We start from the raw sequence: 14,277 nt of genomic DNA on the forward strand, positions 1-14,277 counted from the left end.
CCAGTTGTCCTATAAATCTGAGCTGTGTTGTGGTAAACTCTGTTCTGACAGGACAGCTTGTTACCGAATGAATAACAGTCATCCTAGTCTGTGTAGTCCAGAAATATCCAGTTTAATGAGCTTGGCAGTTGCTTTGCTTTAAGAGAGCTTATGTTTATAATTGAGTTAACTGTTTCCAAACACCTTTTTAAAGATGATTAGTTAAAATAATTTCTAAAGGTTATATTAAAATATAGAAGAGTATTTCTCCACGTGAAGAGTGGTGAGTTTCAATAGTCATATAGTGAGCAGAGAAACAGTTTTGCAAGATGCAGATATTGTTGAATGAACCAATAACATTGAAACCTGCAGTCTAGAGTTCTAAACATGAGGGATTTTTTTCCTTCTTTCTTTTCCCTGCTGGGTTTCCATAAATGTGTGCCCACTCTCCACCACAGTTGTTGAGTGTATTAATTGAAGGATGTAAATTGGGATTATTATGATATATTTTATTATTTGTATATTTGCTTTAATATATTAACTTTTAGAGTACTCTTGCTATAACATTAAATAAATGATTTTGTTTAAGATCTAAAAGTGTTTTTATTGTCAATGACTGGCAATATTGATAGAAAACATATTGATTGAAGGAACGAGAGATAGAGCATAAGAAAATATATTTCTCCTCAAAAAGGTTACCTCTAAGATCCATAGAGAATTTTAATGTAAACTGGAGGCCAGTTGTTGATCTCTGGGTAATGTAAGAATCAGTTGCAGGAACAAGCTTAAACCCAGAGAGAGGTGGGGTATTACATACTCCTAGATAAGAAGTATCACACTCTAAATCTTACATAGTGTGGGAGTTAACTAGAAACTCCATCTGCAGCATCATAAATAGAGCATACATTGTGTGGAGGCACTGATGAATAGACAACATACCACAGAGTACCCAATTAATGTCATATGAAAGATTGTGATAATCAGGTGAACCTTCAAAAGGGTGAAGTGATTTGTGAACCGATGCTAAGTTTTGCTTACAGGTTATTTAAAGAGTCCTGATTAAGTCCTATTTCCCCCTCTTCATGGTTGGCTTTAAACATCCACAGCAGTCCCTGAAACCCAAATAAAGTGATAGGAGAGAGAAGCCACAGTCAATGGAACAGAGGGCCAGAGAGGAAAATAACACTAGTGGGTCTAAGATATGCCAAAAAGTGATTTCCATTTTGCTGAGACAGCTACCCTCTCTTCTAGAAGTCATGTAAACCTTCACTCCATATGGCTGGGAATATACCACCTCTCATGCCATCTCCCAACCTCCTACAAGGAAACTTTTCTCCCGATATCATATTCTACTGAAGCCTATATGAGATTCACTTCATGGACTCACTGTAGCAGCAATAAATATAATCTATAATTAAATAGAGCTGTGAACATATTGTTAGAGGAAACATTAGCAGAACATGAGTCAAACTGGCTAAATGATTCACACATCCCCATGGTTTCCATTTTTATTTGCTTATTTGGACCCTTTCTTCTCTCACTCAGTCTCCAGCTTTCAGTTTCCATTCCCCTAGATTGGCTTTTTTCTTTTAGGAAGAAATTCTGTTCCCAAGAGTCACTGAGTGCCTGGTTATTTTTTATTATCCTCCTGAAATTCAGCTAAGTGTGAGAAAAGCAGAGGGAGGGAGAATTATGATTCATATGAATTTATGGTCACTGTTTCTTCCTCAATCTTCCAAATTCTTCCAAAGTCCTGTCATTTCTGCCTGCCTTTTATATTGTTGGTTGGCTTCTAATTTCATAACTCAATTGAAACTGCTCACCTCCACCTTGACAACTACCTCCCCCCAGATTCCAGTGGAGATAGCTCAAGATCTTGATTTTTAAAAAATATTTAAAGGAGAAAAAAAAATTCTATTTTCTTCTCAATTGTTTTTTTATTATAACTTTTTATTGACAGAACATATACCTGGGTAATTTTTTACAACATTATCCCTTGCACTCACTTCTATTCCGACTTTTCCCTTCCCTCCTTCCACCCCCTCCCCTAAATTGCAGGCATTCTTATACTTGTTAAATATGTTATAATATATCCTAGATACAATATATGTGTGCAGAACTGTACAGTTCTTTTGTTCCACAAGAAGAATTGGATTCAGAAGGTAAAAATAATCTGGGAAGAAAAACAAAAATGCAAACAATTTACACTCATTTCCCAGTGTTCCTGTGTAGCTGCTTCTGTACATCATTGATCAATTGGAGTTGAATTAGATCTCTTTGTTGAAGATATCCACTTCCATCAGAATACATCCTCATACAGTATTGTTGCTGAAGTATATAATGATCTCCTGGTTCTGCTCATTTCACTCAGCATCAGTTCATATAAAAGACCTTGATTTTAAGAAAGGCCATGCTTCCTGAATAAATATTTTTCATCCATTCTTGGCTTTGAAGAAGACATATATACATATATACATATACATATATACACACACACATATATAGTTCTCTAGGTATTCTAAGTACAAAGCAATAGGGTTGATTGTGAATTATGAACTCAGCATAAGCCGTAGTTTTTCAGATAAGGGTTACACAACTAGTAAGTCTGAGCCCATATTTGAACTCATGAAGATAAATTTTCCTGATTCCAAACCTGTCATTCCCTCTACTCTATGCAGAAAAATCTTAGTTTACTAAGTTTACTAAGCAGAGAGCCTAGGACCTAGTAGGAAAGGTATCAGATCATGTGTGAAAGGCAAAATAATATTGATTGAATAATAAGGCTCTTTTTATTTCTATTGTGCTTTGAAGTTTTACATTAAGAATTTTCAGCAACAGCATGTAATTAAATTTTCACAACTGTGAGGTTGGCAGAGCAGCTGTTATTACTGCCATTTTGGAGATGATGACAATGAAGCATTGAAAGGATAATTTTTATCATTGTCACCATGAAGCAAAGGGCAGAATTTGGATTTAGCAAAGAAGGGAGAAGGTAAGGAAACAAACACCTATATAATAGCATTTATCATGAGCCAGAAACCATACAAAGCACTTTAAAAACATCTAATATTTCCTCACAACAACTTTGGGAAGTAAGTGCCATTATTATATCCATTTTAGTAGTTGAGAATACTGAGGCAGACAGTGATTAAATGACTTGCCCAGGCTCATACAAGTAGTATTTGGGACTACATTTGAACTCAGGTTTTCTTGACTTCAGACCCAGTATTTTATCCACTGTGACACCTAGCTATAGTTTGTTGACTCACACCAATGTTGAAATCATACAATGTTGCCTCAGAATGGTCTAATATTTTGGAATCAAATTGATTTTTAATGTAAAATATATCTAAAACTTCTGAGAAATTTGATTCTATAACTAAAGAGTTTGAAATAACTATCAGATTTGCACAAAAGATAGAATGAATCATAATAATTATGTTTATATAGTTCTTGAAAATTTATACTCTCCACGTGTAATCTCAGCTCATGATTAATATAAAAAGTGTAGTTAGAACCTGAGGCAGAGTTTTAGAAATATTAAAGACTAAAATTCATTCATTCATCCATATATTAATTCAATCAACATTTATTAAGGCTGCTGTATGCAAGCTGGCATAAATACAAAATGAAAAAAAAAACAGTCTCTGTCCTCAAGAAGCTTACATTTCACTTGAGGGAAATAATATTTATATAAATTTAATAAGTATATATTCTATAAAAGAAATATACATTTCCCTCTTCAATTTGAATATTTATATATATAAGCAAGTATATTAAAATATAGATAAAATCCTATGTATTGAGGGGTCAAGAGGAAAATATTTAAAGTAATATTTACTGTATACAATATTGTTCCAACACTGCTTTTGGCATCTAATAAACCATTTCCTTAGAAATAGGCCAGGGCTTAAAAATGATTCCAATTCAGAAGCTCATCTTTTACAACACAGTTGATTGAATTTGCTTCCCAATTGGCCTATTTCCTAGGTCACTGGTCTTATGTGTATATAACCCTTCTGCTCACTGATATATTAATTTTCTGGAAATATTGTAAACCCAGCTTGACTATTATCTTCCTCACTAAGAGGCCTTCTTTGTGGCAAGTAGATGCCATAGGTGAAAAGTACCTGCTAGGAAAAATAAACACTAATCCAACTATAAAACTTTTTCTAATAAACCTACTGGTGCTGACCAGGTTCTAGTATTCCTTAACTAAAAACATTGCTCATTATTAGAGGATATTTTTATGTTGTTCTTTAGTCAATTAATCATATCTGATTATTCATGACCCCATTTGGGATTTTCTTAGTAAAGATATTGAAGCAGTTTGCCATTTCCTTTTTCAGTTCATTTTTCAAATGAGAAAACTGTGACAAATAGGAGTTAAATTATTTGCCCAAGTTCACACAGCTAGTGTCTGAAGATGGATATGAACTAGGTCCTTCTGACTCCAGGGCTTGTGCTTTATCTAGCTGCCAAACATTTTTATACAAGCAATTAAAACATGTGTCGATCCTCACCAGTCTTTGGAATGTATAGTAAAATATTTGTTGGATCCACATAATATCAGGAAACTTTAGCTGAAAACCCACTAGATTCCTTATTTACATTACTGGAAAAAGGTTGATGTTACCCATCTTCCTGGTTGATAGAGACACTGACCTGCAGAAGTTATTTGAAGTGGTGTACCCCAAAAGAAATAAAAGAGGAAAACAGACCCACATGTGCAAAAAGGTTTGTAGCAGCTCTTTTTGTGGTAGCAAAGAATTGGAAAATGTGTGGATGCCCATCAATTGGGGAATGGCTGAACAAGTTATAGTATATTAAAGTAATGGAATATTATTGTCAAATTTCTTGAGGGCAGCAACTTTCAATTTTGAATCCTTCCTTATAGTTCTTGGAACATAATGAATGCTTAGTAAATACTTTTTCACTTACTCATTCTTTCATTTTTTCAGGAACACTAAAGTTATCTTTACATGGAATTGTCTAGAGTAGAGGCAGTGATTTCCTCTATATATGAAAGCAAACTTGAGAACTCTATCTCATTAAAATATAGCAGATCTGGAAATAATAATAGTAATAATAATAATAATATAGCGTTCATATAGTTCTTTAAGGTTTGCAAAGTAGATTGAGAGCTAAAAGAAGCATAAAGGTCATTTAGTTTAGTTGAACAATCTGTTGTAGTTAAGCTGTATTCAACTGTTCATGAACCCCATTTGGGGTTTTCTTAGCAAAGATAAGTGGCCATTTCCTTCTTCAGCTCACTTTATAAGTGAGGAAACAGGTCTACCGGTGTTAAATGACTTGTCCAGAATCAGTGTCTGTTTTGAACTCCAGTACTCCTGGGTTCTTAGCCCAGAGCTGTGTCTGCTGTTTCACCTAGCTATCTTGTTGAGCAAAAGTACTGATCTGCATTGGTCAATCAATCAGTCAACAAACATTTATTGATAATAGGTAGCATGTATGTAGCACTTTAAAGTTTTGGGAAGGGAAATATATTTTGTATAATTTCATTTATATAATGGTTTCCAAATATATATATATTAATAGAGTATGGTCCAATTACTATTTAGCCTCACACGCTTGGGACCTCAGTGCATCAACTGAGCCTCAGCCTATTACAGTTATTGTATCTTCAATCCAACCTAATGAATAGTAAAGTACTTATGAATGAGGCACATTACTAAGTCCTGGGGATACAATTATACAAAATAAAAGATCCTACTGTCAAGGAGTTTACAATCTAATGATAAGTTAACACAGAGAAAAAAAGAGGAAAGAAGGGCGGATATTAGGAAGAAGGGATACCATGGGACATACTTCATGGAGGCATCTTATTCTTTGGAGTTGAAACCAGTCAGAATAACAGGTTCAGTGCAGTATAATTTCTGCCTCTATAAAGGAAGACATCTTCTCACTGGGTAGGAAAAATGGTAGAGGAAAGAAGGGAAAGAATTTGGAACTGAAGCTAGGTATCTAGTAAAAGGCGAAGTTCCTCACCAGAAATTCCCTAAACTTATAACCTTGAACAGGTCTGATTTAAAAAAAAATGTTGCAGATAGTATACTAGACACTGGGGAGTACAAATGTTTAAGCAAAGTAACCTCTGCCCTCAAGGAGCTTACATTCTAATAGGAAGCTCTAACACATAAAGCAGAGCAGAGATCTGGAAAGAGTCTAAATCTCCAAGGAGTTCATGGAGCCACAGAGCACGCACTTGGTCAAATCATTTGCACTTGAAATGGTGTTATTAATATGAATAGTTTCTAGTAGTAAGTTTGAATAGTTGAATAGTGAATAGCCAAAAAAGGAAAGTTGTAGAAGTTACAGAAGAGCAGGATATATCTGATAGACTAGTCAAGTCCTTGGGTGAAAAGATCTGGAGGCCATGAAGGCTAGAGAAACAGAATTAAGAATTCAGGTGGGAGGGGGCCTACTGCTCCAAAAATCAGTTATACTTATTTCATTACTGTTTATTCTCAATCACTCCAACTGTTATCAGGGGAGTAGAAAGGGAAACAGAGGACATAAAAGCTACATCAAATAGCAATGTTCAATGGCAATGTGGAAAATGGCCAGATGTTTTATAGGGGCATGTGTGTCATTTCCCTTATCTAATGGCAAAGGCAAGGAGGTGCCAATTAGCTATGAGGCTAGCTTTCAACATTCCAGGCAGTGAAGATGTCAGATATGAAGTTTGGGGAAGAGGTTCAGAAACTTGAGGTGGTCAGAAAAGAGAGAGCACCAAGCTGTGGTTGAACTTAAAGCAGGGACAATCTGTTGCTTAAGTTGCTTAGGTCCAAAAGGTTGAGCTACTATATTCTACCCATTTACAACTGGCCAGATGTTTTATAGGGGCAGGTGTGTCTCATTTCCCCTATCTAATGGCAAAGGCAAGGAGGTTAACCAAGAGGTTAAGGCAACCTTAATACAGTTATAATATAGGGCAGGAAGCAAATATAACAATCAGGATAAATCCTTTTCAAGCCTGCACTATTAAAAGATTTCTTGGGGTATTTTTTTTCTAATGAGTTGTAAAAACCAAGGTATAAAATTGGAAAATGTTTTTAGAAAAGACAATTATTCCATTTCTAACATTTTTCCATTGCTCTATGATTGAAGAAATGGAATTTTTTAAAAAAGGCTTCTGATTTAACACATAAATTGCTTCCTGGAGGAGGACACCATCTCACCGCCAATCTGGGACTTCAGCTTGTTCAGCAAGCAGCATCTTTCACAGAGGAACTTCTTATCAGTCCTCTGCTTAGGAGTCACTTGTCTCATCTGCTCAAGGCTGCTGGAGATTCCCAGATATAATTTGTTGATCCCAGTTACCCTCAATCTTCTTGTAATATTAAGGAATATTTAGGTTAAAGATAGATGTTTCCTATTGAGTGGATGTCCATCAACTGAATAAGTTGTGTATGTGAATGTAATGGAATATTATTGTTTATAAAAAAATGATAAGCAGGCTGATTTCATAAAAGCCTAGAAAGAAGTGATGTGAGCAGAACCAAGAGAACATTGTACTCAGTAACAATATGATTATGTAATGATCAACTGTGATGGATGTGGCTCTTTTCAACAGTGAGGTGATTCAAGATAGTTCCAACAGACTTGTGATGGAAGTGCCATCTACAGCCAGAGAGAGAACTATGGACATTGAATATTTTCACTTTTGTTGTTTGCTTGTTTTTTTCTCGTGTTTTTTTTTCCTTTTTGATCTGATTTTTCTTGTACATCATGGCAATATGGAATATGGAAATATGTTTAAAAGAATTGCACATGTTTAACCTATGTAGGATTATTTGCTGTCTTGAAGAAGAGAAAGGAAGGAGAAAAGATTGGAACACAAGGTTTTGCAAAGGTGAATATTGAAAACTATCTTTGAATGTATTTGTAAAGATAAAATACTACTTTAAAAAAAGAAAATAAGAGATTTTCTTTAATATAACCTTACATTACCTTGGCTCTCAGGTTAGAGGATCTTGGTTCAAATCTCCCACTTATTTTAAAAAGAGAGAGGTAGATATTTTTGTATGCTCTCTGGGTCCAAACTTGGCCATTAAAGTCATCTAGACCAACCCCTTAATTTTACAGATGAAGCCTTGGAGAAGTGTTAATTTTCCATCAATTGCTCCAATGGGACTCCACAAACAACACATCTACCCCAGGATAAAGTCGTCACCTGAAATCTTAGCAGCAGAAAGGCTGACCCAGTTTTAATATTCAATACTTTCTCAGTACCCTCAGCTGCCTTTTCCTTCTAACTCAAGGGCTGGAAGATAGAGCAATAAATTGCCAAAGCTTTCCCTATTACAGAGAACTCAAGAATTTCCAGATAACTTCATTTTCCATCAGCAGTTCTGCTTAGTTTCCTTTCCATAAATCCCATACTCCTATACTACTGTATCTTGTACCAAGAACCTTCTGCTGTTCTTCTGCTCTGTCCGTTTTGTGTATTGTCTTTCCTATTAAATTGTAAACTTCTTGAGGGAAGATATCTGTTTTTCTTCTTTGTATCCTTATCCAGTGGCTGGCATCTAGTAGACAATATATATTGATTGTCAATTTTACTATTAAAGCCTAAGGTTACACAGGTAGTGCAAAGATTATATTTTTGTGTAAAGGATTGAATTAATGTAGCTATTATTGGATTTTGATATTACTGTTTTTCTATTTACTTTGATGCTATCATTGTGTATTCCGTTTGGTTTATATCAGTTAATAGAAACTTCCCAAGGCATTTCTTTTGCAACTGAATTTTCACTTCTTAAAGCACACTAAATTAATATACCCATATTTATTTAGTCATTCCCTAATCAAAGAACAGCTACTTTTGTTCTCAATTATTGGCTATCACAAAAAGTGTTGATATGAGTATTTGGGACTATATAGGATCTTTCTAGAAAGAAAGTCTTTGACTTCATATGTCTAGGAATAGTAACTGTAGGTCAAAGTATAAAGACATTTTAGCCACTTTTTTTGTGCAATACTAATTAATTGCCCCTCCAACATTAACTGTTCCCAACTTTTTTTATCTTTACCAATTTGTTGAGAGGTGAAATCTCAAAGTTGTTTTGATTTGCACTTTTGGTATTTTGAATGATTTGGAAAAATCTTTCCAAAGATTTATTAGTAGGGATAGAGTTTGAACTTGTTACGCTATTGAGATAGGGAACTTCCAGATACTCCCTGTACCAGTATAGTTCAACACTTCTGAAACTATCGTGGGCCCAAATTGTCCTAGTTCCAAGACTGGCTCTCTACCCACTACATAGTTCTTGCCTCTAATGGAAATTTTTTTTCTGAGAACTGTTCATATTCTTTCACTATTCATTTATGGAGAATGTCTCTTGGTCTTATATATTTGTGTAAGTTCTTTTTTTTTTTTTTAAGATTTCTTTTGGTTCAGTCCTTTTAGGAGATAATAGTCCTACATTCCAAGTTCTTCCCCTAGACATTTTTGCTCACCACTAAAATTCATTAAATTTCTATTTACTTCATCCAGTAGTTCTCTTTGGGCAGTCATACTGCCAATTGTTCTTTACTTGTTCCTGATTCTTCTCTTTTCATTTGAAAGAAGAAAAGATTTAGTCTCTGCTCTCTCAAGTTTGAGGATGCCATTAAAATACCTCCCAAGGGTAGACAAGGTTTCCTCTTCTTTTCTTCCTCAAAGATAGCCTTAGAAAAAACTATTTTCTCTGTAATTGAAGTATGGAATCTGGCTCTTCTTAGCCTATCTTGTAAACCTAAGCACTAGTTTTCCTTCTTAAAAGCAGCCAGAAACTATACTCGTGACTAAAATGCTAATTTTAGATTCTGAATCCTTTGGCATCCTTCTCCAGAAAAATGGAAAAAATATCATAGCCTCTCTTTAGAGAAACCTGTTTTCTGAAGCTGATTAGCAGATTGTCAATGAACAACTAAATGTAATTCTACAACACATTTTTGAACAATACAATTTTTCTTTAACAGGAATTATACAATTTATTCTATTCCACGTTTAAAGATATTAGTGTCTGAATATAAAAACAAGACAATATAATCAACAATTTTCCCCCATATATTTGTACTTTTGGTTTACTATCTCTGCTTTTAGAGTAGTTAAAGTCACTGAAAACCCTTCACTGGCTTGTAGGAAAATTTGACCAAAAAAAAATTAGTTTACATGGTAGAAATCAGTCTAGGAAAAGGTATTTAGAATCAATAGACAGTGTTTGTGACAGAAAATAATCTTAAAGGAACTGAGTGATAGTGGGAATGGGAATTGTAGACCAAAGAAGAGAGGTGCATAAGAAGTATATGTTGGCAAGTAATGCCAAATCTTAACACCATTTTCTGAAGAAAGAATCACTGAATGTTTCAAATCATTGTTGTAATCAACTATTAGGAGCCAAGGGACTAAATTAAGCTAGACTTTAAGCTCCACAAAAATAGTGACCATGTCCTATCTTAAATATCTTTATTTCTCCTCAGTTCCTACTATTGGACTCTGCATATATTAGACATTCAATAATTATCTTTTGGATTTTATCAATGGCTCTTATTTCTCAAGAACGGGATTAACAAGGGATAAATTCCAGTCTAAAAGTTGTGGAGTAACTGCAGGCTTTCCTGGAGACTCCATAGCTTAGCCACTTTCATTCTTATCTTCCAATTTTATAATTAACATTTTTGCCACAAAAAACATTAGAATTCTTGAGTTGAGAATTGATCCTATTTGCAATTTGTAATGCAAAAAAGACTGCATCATATATAGTCAGGAGAAAAACAAAACTCTTGCAATCACAAAAACTTCTCTAGAGTTCAGTGTTCCAAAAGGTTTGAGAACCATTGGAAGATGGAAAGTAACTGAATTCTAATTCTGGAAACTGTCCAGAATGTTTTCTTTTTCTTATTTTTTCCTATCGCACAATTTCTCTATAAATTCAGCAATTTTAAGGGTAACTATGTGGTTGGAGTAGTTTCATTTGTGCAGGATGACTTCTGATTCTGCTACAAGTTTACCGTGTCATCCATTTGTATCTTTTACCTTGTTCAAGAGGGACTTAGTAACTAAGGGGAACTAAGGAGGATTTAAGAGGGACTTAAAAAGATTGTAGAGATGGAAATAACATTTTATTTCACTAATTCCCTGTTATTCCTCATCCTATTGTTCCAAGATCTTTCACATACAGAATGCTGGCTAATTATCTTTGATTTTTTTTTTTCCTTTTCCTTTTTTTTTTTTTTTTTTTTTTTTGGCCTCTTCAGACTTCTTTAGTAGTTAGTTTAGTACTATTCTGATTGTGCTTTGGTCGTCAGATAAAAGTAGATCTATGGGGCCAGTACACAGGATCAGGTCTTGATTTCTCATTTAACAATGTATAGTACTAAATCTAGAGCATAGATCCTATAAGAAGATATATATAACTTTTTTCAATCATTAATTGCTCACTGGGAACTTCTTGTTTCACACTATTCATCCATATGCTATGAGCCCTGATAAAGATTTCAATTCTGCATGAGAGCCTACCATTGTAGAGACAATCTAAGGAATTTCATACATTTTGAGATTTAAGAGTTATAGCTTATTTGTGGCTCTGTGAACCACATCAAAGGCTGTTAAGAATTCATTAAAGTCAATACTGCCATCTTTGTTGAGATCCATGCTGTAAGCCACTTGGTCAACATGAGACTCTTCAATGTCAATGTTATAATGAGAGCAAAAAAGTTTCCACATGGCACGAAATTCATCCATGGAGATCAGACCTGAGGAGAAAAAAAGGATGTGAATTCTCATTTAATGATCCACCACAGGAACAAGCAAGACATGTGCTTTATCATGAAATAAGTGGAGCCAATCAACAGCTTTATTACATCACCAATTAACAAAATGCGAAGTTCCGAAAAAAGGAAGCATAATGGAAATCTGAAATAGTGGAAAAACAGCATGCCATTTATAATAATTAAGTGAAAACAAGAAGTATAAAACAGTTGAGTGGGCAAATAATGAAACAATGCAGTTTGCTTCTGTTATCAGAGAGAATTATTTGAAGTATCGAATTATAGGATTATTTAAATCAATCATTATTATTAATTAATTAAATCAATTAAATTAAATTAATAGGAAATTTAATTTTCCTGAAAATACAAAATAAAATTATAGAAAATTATAAGAAAATCTGGAACTTAGGAGAAGGGCTTGAATGAAAAAAAACTGTATAGCATCCAGTCACAAAGGTCTGATCTGGGAAGTGACTGTCTCCATAATTTCAAACAATGAACTACTTTGATAGTAATTACTTTCCACACGTTGGGTAAATAATTACCCATAGAATATTTTGACAGAATACATTTACAATGTTGATATTGCTGGTGGATGAGGACCGGTTGTCATGAATTATTTCATTTTACTATTGTCATTTTAAAGTAATTTATTTGTATTTAAGCATATCCAAAGTTCAGTTTAGTGACTAAGTTTTCCTGTTATTTTTTAAAAATAAAACTTGGACTATAATATTAATAAATAAGCATACATTTGGAGAAAAAATTTTAAAAGAAGTAAATTTGCTAATCTTGAGAAGCTACAGGGGTACAGCATTATATCCATTGTCAGATATAGTCGATGTATTTTGCTTTACTACTTTTCTTTGTTTTAAGGAAGTATTTGACATGAGATGGGGTGTTGATTTTATTTCTAAATGACTACTATGAACAAAAAAAAAGTTAATTCAAAAAAAAATTTTTTTTAATTTCACCCGCCATTCCTGCTGATAGCTTTTTAAAAGATTTCTCAAAGTCTAGCTAATATATATAGACAGTTGGAGTCCTGCTCCAGTAGTGATAAAGGATGTGAAAATAGAAAGCGAGGGGAAAGAATTTCTTGGAAATCTTCCAATTTATTGGTCAGAGAGGCATATATATATATGATTCCAATGCTTATAGAGCCAATACATAGTATATTCTTTGATATTTCTGTATCATTCTAACAAACCCAATCTACTGAGATGCAAATGGTTAGGGATTTTGGCAACGGTCAACAGAAAATGTAAAAAGTTGTGATATACATCAGAGCAAAATTATCATACCAATGTCTTCAAGTACATTTCTCCCAAATGCCTTTGGTTTCCATTTTTGACTCCTTTTCTTGTTGTTGTCCATTCAAAATGTATCTTTGATCTTATATAGTGGAGTTTGCACTTTGCTTCAGTGGGCAAGGATCTTTATCAATGTATTAAAACAGATCTGTCTGTGCTAATTTTTTATTGGAAGGGAAATTAAGTGAGCCAAGTTACTGTAAGTTTCAAAACCTGAAATGAACTCTTACCTCCTGTCCCTCTACAATAGAATAAAAGCTATTTTGGGTTTCTAAATCATTGGTCTAACCAAAATTATTTTTGAGAGCAACAAAAGTTGTCATATCTATGATTTACATTTTAATATGTTGAATAATGTTTAGCAGAAAATAGCAATGGGTAAAAAGAATTAGAGTTTTCATTTCTGAAAAACAGGTTACCCTTGTTTCCTTTTGCCACAGAAATAAAGTAATTGTTTTACCTGATTGATCTTTGTCGATGATGTTGAATATGATCTTCAAGTCAGATCTGTATCTGACTAGAGTTTCTACCATCCCCGCTTTAGCCTAAAACAAGTATTTTTTAATTTAGTATTTATTTTAAATTAGTGGAGTAAGATTAAGCATCAGTACTAAAAAAGATAGGGATGGGCACCTATGATGTCATGAGAACAGGGAATTCCTGAATGAAGAAATTCTATCAGTGGAGATAGGTATCCTCTATGATTTTTCAGTGTCAGATAGCAAGTATGAGTCAGAAGTGGGACTTAAAACCTAGTTTTTCTGGCTCTAAAGTCAGCTCTCTAATCACTATGCTGCCTTACATCATTATTATCAATAATACTCCAATCATATTATCTTTTAGTAACATCATGTGTTAGACATCTTTCTCGTCTTCCTTCCTCACAATTCCATAAAAATATTTTGGATAATTCATATAATTTCTGCTAGCATGAGGAAGGCACATCTCCTTTTCTACTTAGTACTGTATAAAATTTCAAAAGTAACAAAGCACCTAGTCCAAATCCTTATTTTTATAGGTACAGAAACTGAGACCCAGAGAGGTAAAGTCACTTGCACAGTGTTACTTAATAGTCAAATTGGGATTCAAGCCCATATGATCTGATCCCAAATCCAAACCTCTTTACAATCGCTCTTGAATGTGCCAAGCATTTGTAAATCTGCCATTGCAGCAATCACTTCTATAAACAGAGATGCAAAGTATAACT

The 14,277-nt window shown here is 34.0% G+C and overlaps 1 protein-coding gene across 4 annotated transcripts in view; it reads right to left on the bottom strand.

Annotated features, from left to right (window-relative positions):
- Positions 1–9,952: 9,952 nt before the first annotated feature.
- Positions 9,953–14,277, bottom strand: part of PPEF1 (protein phosphatase with EF-hand domain 1) — a 169,751-nt gene continuing 165,426 nt past the window's right edge. For all 4 annotated transcript variants that reach the window (XM_051984413.1, XM_051984410.1, XM_051984412.1 and 1 more), the window contains 2 exons: positions 13,531–13,615; positions 9,953–11,742 (listed from right to left, as the gene is read on the bottom strand). In XM_051984413.1, coding sequence (XP_051840373.1) covers positions 11,555–11,742; positions 13,531–13,615 — 273 coding nt within the window. In that variant the 3' untranslated portion in view covers positions 9,953–11,554. The remainder of the gene's footprint in view (positions 11,743–13,530; positions 13,616–14,277) is intronic.

Source organism: Antechinus flavipes, chromosome 3 (assembly GCF_016432865.1).
Source record: "Antechinus flavipes isolate AdamAnt ecotype Samford, QLD, Australia chromosome 3, AdamAnt_v2, whole genome shotgun sequence".
NCBI lineage: Eukaryota > Metazoa > Chordata > Mammalia > Dasyuromorphia > Dasyuridae > Antechinus > Antechinus flavipes.